This window comes from Microcebus murinus, chromosome 10 (genome assembly GCF_040939455.1).
Source record: "Microcebus murinus isolate Inina chromosome 10, M.murinus_Inina_mat1.0, whole genome shotgun sequence".
In the NCBI taxonomy this organism is placed as follows: domain Eukaryota; kingdom Metazoa; phylum Chordata; class Mammalia; order Primates; family Cheirogaleidae; genus Microcebus; species Microcebus murinus.
The window spans coordinates 87,911,306-87,928,576 of record NC_134113.1 but is presented as its reverse complement, the minus strand read 5'-3'; the positions used below and the strand labels follow the sequence as shown (position 1 = coordinate 87,928,576).

Here is a 17,271-nt window from a genome sequence, read left to right as displayed (position 1 = left end):
CAAAGGAACCCATGAGCTGATGATATACAGCTATAGCCAGGGGTGATGAGATGTTGCCATACTTGAGTGGCACATAGAAAAAGCCTGTGTGAACCAGAACAAGGAAAAAGGAGCTTGGATGTTTTACCTTAATAAGGGCAGAGCAATGTCCCATGTCCCATCTCTTAAAAAACTTCAGACTGGTGTTTTTTGTGGGCGAGAGTGAGGGAATTAGATCCAATAGATCTCCAACAGCATTCAGAAACTGGATCTGGAACAAGGTCATGGGCTGGGAAAAGACAAAGACTGTATTTAACATTGATTTGTCATTCTCTGTTTTTCCTCTTGTTAGGGATTCATTAAATAATTCCCTTGTGAATTATGTAACAGATAGTGTAGCAGATGTCTCTCATATAACAGATGTACTAGATTTTACTTCAGCTTATAAAGTAATTTTTATGGCTTTATAGTTTAGAGAAGATGTGTTAGCATGTTTTGATGGCCACAGATTTGGGGAGTGGCTCCTTAGTAAAACAAACAGAGCTTTCTCTTTGCATTCTTCTAAAGCAGGGTTTCTCAACCGTGGTGACGTTGATATTTTGAGCCAGATAATTCTTTCTTTTGGAGGGTTGTATTTTAGGATGTTTAGCAGCATCCCTGGCCTCTACCTTCTATCTGTCAGTATAGAATATATTCCCAGTTATGACAACCAAATATCTCTCCAGATATTGCCAAATATCCTCTGGAGAGAAATCACCCCTCAATGAGAACCACTACTTTACTGCAAAAACAGTCAACTAAGATGCTTTTGATTTTGATTCTGTGCTTAATACAGGCCATCTGACTAGGCAGCGTTAACCCTGAAGGAATTATCAGATATTTGAACATGAACTTTGTGCTGACCGGAGAACACTGCTCTAGCAAGATTTAATCTAACAGAGTAGCCCAGGGTTAGGCTACAAATTTTTTTTTTAATTTTAATTTTTTTTCTACAAATTTTTTTAAATTTTTAATTATTATGGGCACATAATAGTTGTATATATAAATTGGTTTTTAGGTAGAAGTGCTGAGAAGATAAACACAAATGATGTTTTAACCAAAAAAACGAAAACAAAAAACTCAATCCAATTTTTATTTATATAAATATTTTTCTTTATTTTTTGAATAAGGTGTACATTCATTATTCAAGATTTAAAAAAATTATAACAAGGTCTACAGTGGAAAATCTCCTCCCCTTCCTGTTCTTCATTTGCTAACATCCCACCTTGTCTCCAGTTGACCACTTTCACTGTTTTTTCACATATCTCTAAAGTTTTCTAAACTTTTACAAGACAATTTTACAATAGTCTTGTAAATAAAATTTTTAGAACATAAATGGTAGTATATTACATGTACTGTTCCTTGCCTTGTTTTTTTTTTCCTCTTAATATTTTTCACTTAATATCTTGGGGAGCTTTCCATATTAGATGCAAAATTTTCCTCACTCTTTTAAGCAGTATTCTAACAAATAGATGTATTATAATATTTTTAACCAGTATTTTGTTGATGGTTTTTAAGTGGTTTCTAGTCCTTTGCTATTATAAACAATGTCACAATAATTAATCCTGGACACACAATGTTGTATGTGTGTGAATCTATGTATAGGACAAATTCCTAGAAGTGATTGTGATTTTGATAGATACTGCCAAATTGTCCTCATAGGAGTTGTTTCAATTACACTCTTCCATATTTAACAACATACTAAACATGTCATTTATTTCCAATCTGATAGGCGCAATACAGTATCCCAATGTGATTTATACTTGCATTTTTTTGTTAATGGTAAGACTGAACATATCTTTAAAAACCTTTGTGTTTGTTTTTTGTAAACTGTTCACACGCTTAATTTTTCTACTAGGTCGTTCTTTTTTCTATTGACTTTTAGGAGCTCTTTAAGTATTAGGGAGATTAGCTCTTTGTTTCTGTGTTGAAAATGTTTTTTTTTTTCAGTTTATAATTTACCTTAATTTTAAAAATTAAGAAGGATATCATACATGTGAAAGAATAAAGATATATACACACAATTAAAGGAAAAATAATAAAAATAAACACCTATGTAGTCATCTCATATTTTAAGAAATGGAACATTAGCAGAGTCCAAGAGGTCTGCAATCTCATCTCCCTCCTTTCCTATCAGCAGTAAGTAAAAATTGTGCTAAATTTTGTGTTACTCATTACCTGCTTCTCTATTATTTTATCATCTATATATGAATCCCTAAGCAATACTTTTAAAAAATATGCTTATTTTTGAATTTGCACAAACAGAATCATATTGTGTGCATTCTTTTGTGACGCATTTCTTTCACTTGATTTTTTTTCACATTTAACAATGTGTGGAAATTGTTCATTAATTTTCATTGCTATATGACATTCCATTGTGTGAATATCTATATAGTATTACGTTATACTTCTGATGAGGATTTGAGATGTTTCCAGTTCACAACAAAACAATGCTACTGTGAACTTTTATGTATATGGACCCCAAACACAAGAGTGTCTCTAATCTCTTAGTGGAATTGCTAGGTTGTAGAATATGCATTGTCTTCAAATGTTTCGAGAAACGTCCATTTTTTTCTCCAAAGTGGTTATAATAATTTACTCCAGCAGCAACTGAGGTTTCCTAATTCTGACATGTAATAGGATCTCAATGAGGTTTTAGTATGCATTTCCTTAAAATTGAGCATTTCTTCACATATTTATGGGTCATTGCATTTCCTCTTTTGTGAAATTCCTATCGATGTTTTTTTTTTTTTTTGCCCATTGCCCATTTTTCTATTGAGCGTTTTCTGTTTTTATGATTTATTTGTTGATGTTCTATATGTATTTTAGATACGAAGCCTTTATTAGTTAAAAATACTACAAATATCTTCTCCTGGCTTATATTTTCACTCTCTTTATGTCTTTTGATAAAAAGAAATTCTTCATTTTAGTTAGCTGAATTTATCAATCTTTTTCTTCATGGTTAGTGCATTTGTGTTTTAAGACATTGTTACCTATCCTAAGTCATATTCTCCTGGGAAACAAACAAACCTACCGGGTTTTCATTACTCCTAGGCCTTTTTAGGAGACAAAGTGAGGAAATATGTATTATTAAAGGAAGCTAAGAGTAATGATTTCCTACCTATATTTCAATCTTAAAAACCACAGTGTCTTTACTTCATTGATTTTTCCTATGTTTAAAATCCTAGCTAACATAATTATTTATTTGCTTTATTTTACTATATCTGTCTATTCATCTAACTCTATTAAATTTCAAAATAACAATATCAATATTATTACTCAAGTGAGATTACTGCATACAGTTTAAGGAGTTTTTGTATGTTTGGTTTTTTTGTTTTATTTTGTTTTGTTTTGTTTTGTTGGTGGTTCTTCTTGTCTTTAGTATCTATCCCACTAAGGATGTATGGCAATAACTATTTTCATGTTATTTGAAATTTGTTCTCTGTGTGGTTATGCCATCAACCTGTTATACAGCTAAATATATTTGTGTCAATTTGTTTTCAATTTTTAGGGATTGCTTTCTTTTTTGTGATTTAATTGTGTTTTATAATTAGAAACAGCATTTACATGGTTCCAAAGTCAAATCTATCACGTTTCCTACTCCTGAGCACAGTTATTATGGAAGATTGAAAACATAGAGCCAAGTTGTTCTATTTGTACGTTGAGCTTGAATTTTGTGCTGTAATATTACAGATATGACAGTGCTTGTCCTCAAGGAATTTATATGCTAGTCCTACTTTGATCTGCTTTTAAATTAGAATATTATTTTAAAGATGATTTTCAATATTATTGCCATACCATATGAATTCTGAGCAGCTTCTTAAAAATCTTACCTTCGTCCCTTCTAATAGAGCCTTCTTCATTGCCCCTACATATAGTCCATCCAGTTGTGACATAACATAGCCCGTGTGTCTCCAAAATGGGTCATCCCTGTATTTTTTGATGTTTTTCCGGGTCCACTGATCTTGCTTCCTGGAACAGAAATTAGATTTGTACTAGAGGTCTCAGTGGTTGCTCATCTGTAGCTGACAAAAACCAGGCATTTAGAAATTATATGCCCACTTAGGCTAGTATAATTTAAATTCTAGGTCTTGTAATGTTACAGTTACTCAAGGATGTCAGAGAAAATCCTCTAAATGATTTTTAACTTCTCCCTAGGACTATGTAGTTTCTCTTGTGCTCTATCTAAAACCCAAACACAAGTGTGGTATTTACCTGCCTGTGATGCTGAGACCTAAAAATGACAAGGACAGAATATCCAAATACATTTCATATAAAATCATAATGTCTCACTAGGTCAACAAAGATAAGCTGATTAACTTTACTTTGGTATGTAGAAGTGGTAAAGTTAAACAATAAGAAAAAAATTTCTTGCCAGGCTGGGTGGCTCATGCCTGTAACTCTAGTACTCTGGGAGGCCGAGGCAGGAGGATTGCTTGAGCTCAGGAGTTCGAGACCAGCCTGAGCAAGAGTGAGACCCCTGTATCTAAAACAAAACAAAACAAAATGAAAACAAACAGACAAAAAACTCTTAAGGAAAAGATGGTTTATAACTGTATTTCTCTCAGGTCATCGTCATAGCTTATGGTTCATTCCATTTCAGTCATTATTAATAATTGCCTCGCCCCAGTAGACCAATGGATAAGGCATTGGGCACCCTAAGCCACAGATTGTGGGTTTGTGTCCCATCTGGGGTGCCATCCAATTAAAAAAATAATAATAACTGCCTCAATGCCTCTGTCCAACCATAATTAGCAAAAAAGTCTTATTTCTTTTATTGTCCTTTCATTCTAACTTCTTTCTGTTCTCTGCCTTTGTAAGAGATGATTGAATCTAACTTTGTATACTGAAGGCTATTTTTGATTTGTCTGGGCTCTCTCTAGATCAGTCTTAGAATAATATTATACAGTGTCATTGCTTCATGGGGTCCAGCCCAGTGGCTTTGTGACACTCTGTAGGACTTTGAGCATTTCATGAAGAGGTTGCTTAGCACGTGATTTGAAGAGTCAAACCTTACTGTTTCCAAATTTAAACACATATAAAATGTAAGTCTTCAGAAAACTTTATTTAAATAGAAATATTCTCAGAGAGTGTTAAGAATTATGACTTTAGATATTAGCTAACACCCCAGCCATGATGAGTCACCAGGCCCATGAAAAGAACACACTTTTGAGAGGGAGAAGTGATCCTTGCAAGTAAGAGAGGGATCTCCATGTGGAAGGGATCCAGGGATTTAACTGCCTGTTTTTGCACTGATGGTGTAATTCCTCTAGCCGTGTTAGCAACTGAAAATATGATCTCGAACCTGACCTTTGAAAGAGCCAAGATTAGGGGACATGTTGTCTGCAACCAATTTTCATGCCATTACCAAAACATGCTAAACCCTACTAGAAGAACAACACTAGAGTCCTGCTAAAGAGATAGGAAAAGATATTGGCAAAAAAAAATTTTTTTGCTGTTTGAAATTACAGGTTCAAGCCTTCAAGCCTCCATAACGACAAGAAGAAGAAAGTTATTGTACGTACCCCATAAAATCCTGAACTTTATCCACGATGGAAGGTTTCTTGATCAGCTGAGGGTAGAGGTTTGTGAAGTGGTCATACATATGTCTGAAACAATAGATGAAAATCGTTACATTTCTAGTTTATTTGGATTTCTCCATCACAGTAAATTACTCAATCTTTTGACTAATGAGAATGTCCCCTATTACAAATCTTCCCTACTATACGAGGTCTGTCTGTGAAGTATCCAGTTGCGGATATGAAAAATAGAGACATTCATTGAAGAAGATACAAGATACAAGAAACATTGTACTAGGACAGTGACTCCTCAAAGTAGGCACCTGGGGACCTCACAGAGTTCTCCCAGCGTCTCTGAACCTAACCCGTACACGTTCAACATGCTCAGGTGTTCTGCTTGGTGCAGGCCTTCCAGAACATGGATTATTTTCAACAGATTCTCAACCATCTTTGAAGCTTTTGTGCCATACTTTTATTTGTGCTGCTGTACTCATTGCATCATCCCTGAAATCCTTCTGAATCATCCAAATAGTTTCCACGGAGGAATGTCCAAGCTCAATGCAAAATTTGATGTAGATTAGTTGCTCTACTCGCTCAGTCATTTTTGAGTGTGAGGGCCACACACCTTCCCTCAATGGCCACCAAGCACCCCACTAATAACACAGTGCCATCATTGTTCATGCATGCACATTACAGTCCACTCTCTATGGCTGCCAAATTACTAGATGTGATGCAAACCATTCTCGTTATATCATTAACAACAGTGGCTGGGTACTCTCTGGACATACCTCGTGTGTGTGTGTGTGTATAAATAAATTAAATGCATAATTTAAAATTGAAAAATATTTCCAACATATAGAAAAGGATAGATAAAACAAACACCAAGTACCCATCACCCAACTTTATTAAATCATATTTTGCCATATTTGCTATGTATATTTTAAAAAATAAAACAAAATATTAGAATTGAAGTCCCTTTGCACAACTTCCCAATGTGAATTTCCCTCCCTTCTCCCAAAAGATAACTATAATCCTGAATCTGATTTATTATCCTCATTTTATATTATATAATCATTAGGTATATATTTAATCATAAATAATGTATGGTATTATTTATCATGTTTCAGAACAAAATATAATAAGATCATAACTGATCTATCACTCATTTGTTTATTTCCCATGATTTTTTAGAAGAAATATTTATATTATAATCTGCTGCTTAAACTTATTCATTTCAACTGCTGATAGTATTCTATGGTATGACTATACAATAGTCCATGTATGCATTTCTATGATGGACATTTAACTGGTTTTAGGTTTGTCACTACCATTATGCAACTTCCAATATTGTTGTCTGTCTCTTTTTACACATTCGCATCTTCTTCTAAGATACATACGTACACACAGATACATACATATGAATTATTTATAAGATTGCTGGGGTGAATATTCTACTATATATTAAAAAGTTATCAGATATTGCTGTATTGTTCTCCACAATAATTGTATCAATTTACATTCCTACCAACTATACGTTAGATTTCCCCTTCCTCCACAGCCCCACCACTTGTTATTGTCAGACTTTTCAATTTCCAACAATTTTGATGGGTTTTTAATAGTTTCTCCACTTAATTTCTATTCCCCATAAAATTACTGGGTATTGGGGTTTTTTATTTTAAAACTTACTTTAAAAAATTAAAAATGTCTCATATGCTGTATACTAAAATTTTGTAATCGATGAAAATAATCTGTTTATATTCATTGTTATTTTACTATCCTTGGATTTATTTCTATAATCTTTTCTGTTTTCCATTACCATCTCTTTCTTTGTCTCTTTTTATTTTTTTTGTTTAGACAACACTGTTATTGTTTTCACTTCTGATTCAGAAACTATAGAATGTATTTCTATTCTTTTGATGATAATGATTTAAAAACACTTGTAACTATGTATTTTCTTATAAAGTCTAAATGAATTTAATATTTCTCTTTTTCCAAACATGAAGCATATTTTAGCAATCTTTACCCATTGATATTCTTCATCATGTTATTGTTCAAAGATTTAGTGTTACCTTTGTAATTCAAAAAATTTCTATTTTAAAAATTATTTTTATTTTTTAACTTTACAACAAAATTTTATTAATTTCTTTGTTTCTTGTATTAACTATTGCGCTTTAGATCCCAAACTTTCTTACCTGTTATTCTTGCTAAAGTATATCCTTTAATAGTTTAATAGTTTTAATTTATATATCTGAACATATGCTTATTTTGCCCTCAGTCTTGGATAATTTAAATGGTTATAAAATTCTAGTTAGATATTTTCCATCAGTACTTTTAAGATACTATCTTGAAGGCCAGGGTTGGTGGCTCATGCTTGTAATCTTAGCACTTTGGGGGCTGAGGGGCAGGATTGCTTGAGGCTAGGAGTTCAAGACTAGCTAAGCAAGAGCCAGACCCTGTCTTTACAAAAAATAGAAAAATTAGCTAGGCATGGTGACTCATGCCTGTAGTTCCAGATACTCAGGAGGTTGAGGCAGGAGGATTGATTGAGCCCAGGAGTTTGAGGTTGCTGTGAGCTAGGCTGTCGCCACTGCACTCTAGTCTGGGAGACAGAGCAAGACTGTTTAAAAAAAATAAAAAAAAATAATAAAAAAAAAATATATATATATATAAAATCTTGATATCTTATTGTTGGTATGAGAAAAGTACGCTGTCTGAGATTCCTTCGTAGTCGATGTCTTTTCTTTCTGATAGCTTTTGAGATTATTCTTTATCCACAGTTTTCTATAGTTTCGTCCACTGTGTTGTAGCAATTTAATAGGCTGTGTCTTTCAACTAAGGATCCTTAGTCTTTTTTCAATTTGGACAAATTCTCAGCGATGCCCTGTCAATCATTGCTTCTCTGCAATTCTCTCTAGTCTCTTTTGAGGGCTCCTAATAGACCTATGTTGAAGTTTCTCAATCTAACTTCTATGTCTAACAACAGCTCTTTTAACATTTTTACCCCTTTATCTCTTTGAGCTATGTATTATGTAAATCTCTCTCAATAACTAATATTTGATTCAGAATTTTTTTCTCTGATTGTGTCCAGTCTAGGGTTTGTATATTTATTGAGGTTTTTAAAAGTTAATTTCAATAATTTTGTTTTATATCTCTAACAGTTTATTTTAAAATATCTGCCTTTCTTCCTTTTTGTTTCACGAATTCTCTTTTAACTTTTGTTTCATTTATAACTTAAAGTACCCTAAGCAAATTTAAAGTCTTTGTTAAAACACTCTATAAAATTAATCTGGAGTGTATTCATGATTTGATTGTTGATTTTATTGACTATCTTTCAATTTCTTTGTGTATGTTGGAACTTTGGTACGAAGGCGTTTTTATTTACCTCTCATCCCACCCCCTTTTGTTCTCTCATTTTTCTGTGTCCAAATGCCTCCATATGAGTCCTGGGAACCACATCTTATAGTGCCTTTTGGGGACTTCTGTCTTATGGAATATTGTAGATACATCTATAGCTGTTACTGAACCAGCTTGTGGATAATTTGGTTGTTAGATGCCATACCCCACTCCCAAGCTCTCAGTTTCTTATTCATCTGTAGGCTATCAACAGACATTATTCTACAGTCTCCTATACATAGTTAAAAGCAGCAAGGCTACTAGCAGTTCCCAGCCTTGACCCAGCTCACTGAGCACTGAGGCCCTCACCCATCAGCAGGTAGCTGCCTCTGCCTGGTTCAGGCCAAGGACCCCAGATCCATATTTTATCGCTTTGTTTTCTGTTCCATTTCTGGTTCAAGAGATGTTTAATCTTGTTTTTGGGGCCCAGCTATGGTACTATGAGGTTTTCTTTCTGTATATTTTATCTAGCATTTGCTATAAGTTTAGAGCAGAGTGGGTACATCAAAGTGTGGGCCCCCTGTACCCTCTGGACTGAATATTTACCTAAAGTCCATTCTCCTTTTTATTTGATGCTTTTTTACTGATCTAAGGAGTTCAGAATTGGAAGCAATTCTAGGTTCTAAAAATGGGATTTCAGCTCCCTATACTGTGGAACTTTAAATATCCTTTATCTAGTAGTTTCCAGAACTGAAACTAATAAACTGAGAATAGAGTTTTATTGCTAGTTAGGTAAACGTTAAAATCCTTTGAAATCTTTTATTTTATGGTCCTTGAACTTAATAAAGTTCAAGTTTCATAGTTTGATAGTTTTTTCTTCAAATTATTTGTGTATGTATATATATATATTTTTTAATTGAATCATTGCATTTAGCTTTTGCTTACATATTTTTATGCTACCATATACCTTTTCTCTCATTAGTTTGGTCACTTTTTCCTTTCTACCACCTCTAAAAATGAGAGTGAGGACAGCAATAAAGCTAGACAGGTGTGTAGGTGACAAGGAAAGGACCCTCTGTCCTGGTCTCATACTTCAGGTGAGTGAACCGCAGAAACCCCAGGTGGGCTTGACGATTTGAGTTCGTTGCCCATCGGGGAACAACCTTACAGCTTCCTCGCTCCAACGGAGCCTGGGAAAGTGGAGACAGCACCTGGACTCTCTGGGCTCATAAGGCAAATGTAAGACCCCTACACACTTCAGTGAACTTCAGGGAGCAGCAAATATCTCTCATTATGGCCCAGGGTGGAGTAAGTAGGCACCGAGGCCCAGGGACCTGCTGGAGGCAGGGGACTTACACTTGTGACGAATATAGCAACCTCAGGTGGCAGTGATCATGCATTTGGAGATCAGGGAGGCCACGCAAGTCTCATCAGATGTCTGATGGTGAAACACCCAAGCCAAAGACTAAATGAGATTGTTCCACTTTGGTGGATGCCAGGGAAGGACAGAAGACACCCTCATTAAATATCTCCCCTCCCTCCAAAATGCCTCAGGAAGCGGTTGGAGGAAGAGTGGGACACTCTGAGTTGACTCAGTTTAAATGATGCATGATTTTGTTTCTGTAGAAATAACTATTCTACCATCTGCCATGAGGAGGAATGGGCTCTTAAAATTAAAATGAGCTATATGAAAATAAAGTATTTTTTGGAAAAAAAAATTTGTGGGCTATTGATTTATAATGCCCACTCAGGCAAGGAAACAAAAAATGCATCCTTTTTACTCAAAGTCTCTATCACTGCACCATGCCTGGCTCCGTCCAGCGTTCCGGATCCCCCCAGTGTCTCAGTCTATTTCAAGATGGGGCAGTGGATTCCAACTGGAGCCACTCTGCCCTCCAGAGGGCATTCATTTCTGGAGACATTTTTTGGTTGTTACACTGAGTGGGGGAGGTGCCGCAAATTGTGTCTAGCTGGTAAATGCCAAAGATGTCACTAAAGACCCTACAATGTACAGGACAGCTTCCTGCAGCAAAGGATTCTCCCACCCAAAATGTCCATAGTGCTGAGATGGAGAAATCTGAAACAGAAGGACATTAGTCCTGACTTGGGGGTGATTGCTGAGGATGTCTGCAGAATGGTAGACAAGATGCATAGAAACACAGGAGGGCAACCGAGCCAGAATTATTAAAAAGTTCCTTCTTTCTTTGTGGAGACTAGCTTTCCTGATTCTGACATTCAGAGCAGGGGAAGAGAAGCCTCCACCGTGGGATGAGGAGTGGAGCCCTCTAGAATCAGCCAGGCCAGGAGCTCTGAAGGACATCCCTCCCCAGGCTGCAGCCCCTCCCTTATCTCTGGTGTGGAGGAGCAATGTAGTGCAACATTAAAGAATACAGGCTTTGAGTTCTGAGTTCAAAGCTTAACCGTACTCCTTCCAGGCTAGATGACCGAAAGCAAGACTCCTGACTTCTCCGTGCCTCTGAATTCTCATCAAACAGCAACAACACTAACATCTGCTTCATGGATGTGTCAGATTTCATTTCAACTCCCGTGATGTAAGTTTCCTCCCAAGCTGCCTGGGACTTTGCTCACCTTCACATCTTTGACACACATTCATATGTTGAGAATCATGAAGACACATGCACACCCATCGTTTCCTGAATCTTTTGCATTATGTCAATACCTCATCATTTAGCACTCGTCATGGACTATCTCCTACTCTTTTCTGTTCGGACTGCCTGAGTCAGAGATCGTATTGGGCTCCTACAGTGTTCCCATAGTGATGAATCCATTTGTGTACATGTGCGTGTGTGCAGACTCTGTAGCTAGACAGCCTGGATTCCAATCTTGGCTCCTACTTACTAGCTTTGTGACTTTCAGCTAGTTGCTTAACTTCCCTGTGCCCAAGTTTTCACATTAATATTATGAAGATAATCATGATACACACCTCACAGTGTTGTAGATTAAATACTTACCATATGTAAAATACTGAGAACAATATCTGGTACATTATAAATGCTACATAAGTGCTAGTTATCATCATCATCATCAATCATATTTCATCATTATTTTGTGGTCTATTTTAAGTTCCAAATAGTTACTAGTTGATAGGTCATTGGATTTTTTGGAGGGTGAGGCTGTGTCTTACTTATTTTTGCTTTGCCCATGGCCTTGACCTGGAAGCATATTCAGTTTCTAACATCAAAAGGAGCAAGTTGGGAGTGTGGGGGAGATACTGGAGGTATTTCTTGGTGGTTGCCCAAACACAAAAGAGATAGAAATTTTGACTACTCTCTCTAATCTGCCATAGTTCTTGCTAGAAACTCCTTTCATCATACTCTTAGCAACTGTTGTCTGAACATATTAAAAGGAGTCCCCTTTGAAGAATGTACTTGGGAACTGTCACTCCTCCCTACCTTTCTTCCTATCCTCTCTCGGCAGCTGCTCAGCAACCAAGGGACCAGAGGCTTCATTAAAAACTAGAGCAGATCGGGTCTCCACACCCACATTGCCATTCTTTCCAGAAAGGTGTCATGCCTCGTTTTATTAAAAATCAATCCATGACTATTTATCAGCTTTTACATCATAAGTGAGACATCAGAAACTGAATTTGCAATTCTTAGGGAGCCGCCCCGTGGAGTTAACAAAGGAAGAAGCTCCAATTTAGCCAAGGTTGCTATGACCATGCTGGGTTGCATGGAAATATGTACCTCACGCTTCTGATTCATCTCCAATAGAATCGGAACAACAACAGATTCCATTAAACCTAATAAGCATGTAATTAAGTAACCGCTGGGGACAAAGCACTGTGCCAGATGTCTGGGGTATGTGAAGATGAATAAGATAGGGACCCTGAGCTCAGGGCACTAACAGTTGGTGGAGGGGAGAGGTGAGCTCTAATCCAGTGGGAAGAGAATCATAAAAAGCTCTATGGAGAAGACGGCATCTGGGATGGTCTTGGAGGATTTGCAATGTCTCAAAAGGTGGAGACAAAGAAGCAGCATCTGGCTCTCAGGAATCGTGGTTCTAAGAGATGCTGGGGAGGAAGGGACTGCGTGAAAGGCCTGGTAGCAGAAGCCACTCTGCACTCAGTCTAGGTCCCTTGGGGACAAAGGGGCATCACAGCAAGGCTCAGGGAACCCTCTGAGGGGAGTGTTTCCATTGTAATGTCAACATCCTGCAGTGAGTGGTTCTGGAGGAGGGCACAGTAGAAGAAGAGAAAGGAAGGGAGGGTGAGGGAAGGCAGGACAGTGAGAAGCCCCTGGACATATCTAGCACCCACTCCAAGCTGTGGCCCCAGCAGTCTCTGGCCGCTGCAGCTGGTGAGACAATTCTGCAGGGGCAGCCACAGGTGATGACCTTGAGTGTCAGGATAAGCTATAAAGGGCTGGGCCCAGGACCCAATTGTTATCTGGGGAGCATGGTAAAAGTTCAAGGAAGCCAAAAAAAAAAAAATATTATTGAATACTTCAAAGGAAATATCTCTGAGGATTTGAGGATGTGATATTTCTTTGCCTGTTTTTCATGCTTGGGATCTCAAATTGAAGTTGCTATCTTGGACGTGAGGGCAATCTGGCTGCGACATCTGTCACCCCATTGATTGCCAGGCTCAATTCGGCCGATTTGGCTGGCCAGGCGGGTGTCCCCTTCCTCCCTCACTGCTCCATGTGCGTCCCTCCTGAAGCTCCGTGCTGGGTCGAAGAGGACGACCTTCCCCACTAGAGGAGGAACGGTCTTCCGTCAAGGGTATACGAGTAGCTTCGCTCCCCTGCTAGACCCTCCAAACAGGCTCTCAAAGTTGCTTTCCTAAGTCGCTAGGAGTGAATGACATCGTCCAAGGCGGTCAAACTCATCTCCTTTATTCGAGTAGCTGAGAATCTCAGTTGTTCATCCTATAATATCTGTCCTTAGCACACCTCTTCCCCGGAAGGTGAAAGAGATAGAAGGAACACCTTTTGCAATGTGGTCACGTGGGAAAAGGTGGCAGCCCTAAACCGCTCCCTGCTTTTGGCGACTGCATGAGCATCCAGCAGAGGGGAAAATGACGAAACGTTCTTTCTTTTGGCATCTGGTGCAAACTCGCCTTCCCAGCCCAGGCTGAGACACCCCTGCTTTACGGCTGTGTCTCAGTAGGTAGGCTCGAATCTTGCAAAGCAACCCCAAGCAACAGTCCCCAGCAGTATGTGTTTTAAGTTAATAAGTGATGTTTGTGTGTGAGAAACAATTGCTTCTCAGACAATTGGCCACAGGTAGCTGAAAAACAAAGAACACCTAGCCTGTATAACTGATATTCCTTCTCCACTACTGGTTTGTAGCTATTGTTACAGCTTCCAGATGGTTGGCATTTTAAGGTCTCCTGCTGATACCTTGCTTTGAGGGAGCCGCGCTGCCTCTCCATGCTTGGCTGAGACAGTGTGCGGTGGGCCATGCAGCTGTGGTGCTAATTGCAGCAGTTCTTGGTGATGCCTTTGGTCTGGGAGTCCCAATCCCACGAATCCTTCCAGAATCTCCTCTGTTCTGTCTCCCTGCTGGAGTTCTTGCCCCTGTGAGCCCAGCTTCTCTACTCCATTTAGAATATTCCTTTCTCCAAAATAAACTCTTGGGCATCCAAATGTGTCATGGGCCTTCATCTCCCGTGCCACATCAGGAGAGGAGGAAGGAAAGAGCCCCTCGTCCCCAACCTGTCACCAGGAGGCTGTTTTAAGCATGCTTGGTCATCAGTGGTTCATTCCACTCTTCCTAGCTTTCCGTCAGGCACAGCGCAGGCCCTATAAATGCACGCTGACTCAGAAATTCCCCTCCTATATTTGATTTTTCAGTAATGCAATTAGAATGACAGCCTATGCAAAGCGGCTTATGGGAAAGGCTCTTCTAAAGATAGTTTTGATTGTAATTCTTCCTCCTCCTCTCTATTGTCTTCTCTTCCCCTTCCTCCCACCCTCCCCTTCTTTTTCTTCTCCTCCTCCTCCTCTTACACAAATGCTGCCTCTCTTTCCCACCCTCCCCCTTCAGTTCTTTACAATCCCCCTTCTTGCTCACCAGCACCTGCTCCTGGGCAATGAACTATATGGAAGTCTCTGCAGAGCAAACGTCCTCTCGGACTCTTGGTACCACATGTTTGGGAAGCCCGCCCTTGAGGAGGTTGGGGGAATCACCACAGTCACAAAGACAGGTGGAGATGAACAGAGAGGTCGTCTTTCAAATTCAAAAAGCCTCCGAGCACTCTATGCTTGGAGTAGAGGCAGACTGTTGAAAAGGGCCTCCATCCAAATCCTCTGCTGGTTCAACTGGAGCCTCCACTCCTGGCTCATTGTAAATGCAACTTACTCCTTTCAGACTCGGGGCCTTTAATCAGTACTCTGTTCTGTTTCATTCTACCCAGAGTGACTTTATCCCTCTTTCCAGCCTGGCCAAATGGCTCTCATCTCTCAAGCACAGACCCACAACTCACATCTTCCACAAAACCTCCTTTGACTGTTCCGGCCACTGGGGAGCTTCCCTCTCTTGGGCTCTGTCGTATTTAATATTTATGGCTAAGGAACTCTTTTGAAGTTGTTCTCTGCAGCGGAGATGCTGCCAAAAGTGGCCTAACTTTTCCTGAAGGATCTAGCAATAGACTGAGATTCCTAGACCTCCTTTCCCTCACTCTTGATCATTCACCTGCGGGCTGCTGCTACTGGGCTGAAGGGAAGATTCAAATCCTCAAAGCATGGGTCACAATTTGTAGGAAGTGCTTTGGGGGTTTGTTTTTTAATCTTCAAAGGCTGTCTTGTACATGTCAAATTTTCTTTTTGAAAGGACATGGCAGAAAAGCGAATTAAGCAAGAAAACAGTTACTCAATAGTAGCCGAGCATCTTTTTTTTTAAGAAACAAAATTTAATGTGTATTCTAATACAGAAGTCTTTTTAAAAGTTATTAATAGAATGGCTTCTTTTTCTATGGATTTTTTTTTTTTTTTGGTAAGGGGATAAAGTTACTCAAGGATAGGTCAATACTTTATATAAAAAATGAAAGTGAAATGATGAAGCCACTTCCAAAGTGGCTGCTATGCGATGTTAAAGTTTATTTGTTTCTGAGACATAAGAACATCGGAAGTGCCAGCTTGGCCAGCTCTCTCAAACCCCGCAAGCCCTCCCTAATAGCAATACCTACAGAAATGTCCAAGGAAGACGTGATCGTCCTCAGAACATTCTCACAGCTTAGAGCTGTTCCCTCCAAATCAGTTTCCCTCCATAACCCATCAGACATGTCACTTAGGAGTTAATCTGGTCTCTACTCACACAAATTTGGTTTGGATTATTTCTCCAAACTTGCAACTCAGTGTAAATAACACAATCAGAACTCAGTGAATACAGAAGATTTGGAGAAGTTCAGAATTCCGCATGTGTAATGTGGTTCAAGCACGTTTTAAAAATCTTACGTAGTTTACGAAGTTTGATACATCTCTGAATAGTACACTGTTAAGGAGACTTATATGGTAGAGTAACAAAAATTGGGCATAAAAGTAAAAACATAATTTTGTAGTTTGAATAAAAGAAGAGCAGGGCTTTAAAACAAATTTTTTTTTTTTTTTTAATTTTTAAAGACGGGGTCTCGCTCTTGCTCAGGCTGGTCTCGAACTCCTGAGCTCAAGTGATTACCCCCACCCTGGCCTCCCAGAGTGTTAGGATTATAGGCATGAGCCACCACACCTGGCCTGAGCAGGGCTTTTTGCTACAATAAGAGGCCCATTCACCTTTCTGTGGTGAATATATCTTGCTCTTATTCTGTAAACTTATATCTTGCTCTTGCTCTGTCAACCTATCTTGTCCTTCCTCAATAAACTTCATTTTAGGCTTGCAAAAAAAAAAAAAAAAAAAAAAAAGAGCAGCCAGAGCCCACAACTAGCCATTCCACATCTGATATAATCTCTAGCACTCAGACATAGATTACGATCAACACCTCACTTACTATGACTAAGGCAGTAACAGCCCAAATAAGCTCTGGTTAAACTGCACTCGACAATCTAGGTCACTGAGAATAAAAGAAGCAAGCCAAGTCACCAAGACACTTTTTAAACCAATGGAGGGAGGAGGCTTGGGTAAATGAGTTGCAACTTTATTTTCATTAAAGAGCTTTTCTCTAAAAAGCATGTATCTTGATTGCATTATTATTAATTACATCCTTATTATTTTTGTAAGACAAGGAAAGGACACCAGAAACAATAATAATAGAAATGGAGCAAACATTTATATTAGACTCATTAAAATTTTAATTTAAAATCTCTTTGTAGCTCATGCCTGTAATCCCAGCAATCTCCCTTTGGGAGGTTGAGTTACGAGGATCACTTGAGGCCAAGAGTTAGAGACCAGCCTGATCAATATAGTGAGACCCCATTTCTACAAAAAATAAGAAAATTAGCTA

At 38.3% G+C, this 17,271-nt stretch overlaps 1 protein-coding gene across 1 annotated transcript in view; it reads right to left on the bottom strand.

Moving 5' to 3' along the window:
- PLBD1 (phospholipase B domain containing 1) overlaps nt 1-17,271 on the bottom strand; it is a 50,535-nt gene that overhangs the window by 19,538 nt on the left and 13,726 nt on the right. The window contains exons 3-5 of the mRNA XM_012753730.3: nt 5,544-5,627; nt 3,852-3,990; nt 128-268 (exon numbers count right to left, since the gene is read on the bottom strand). Of these exons, the coding sequence (XP_012609184.1) occupies nt 128-268; nt 3,852-3,990; nt 5,544-5,627 (364 nt within the window). The remainder of the gene's footprint in view (nt 1-127; nt 269-3,851; nt 3,991-5,543; nt 5,628-17,271) is intronic.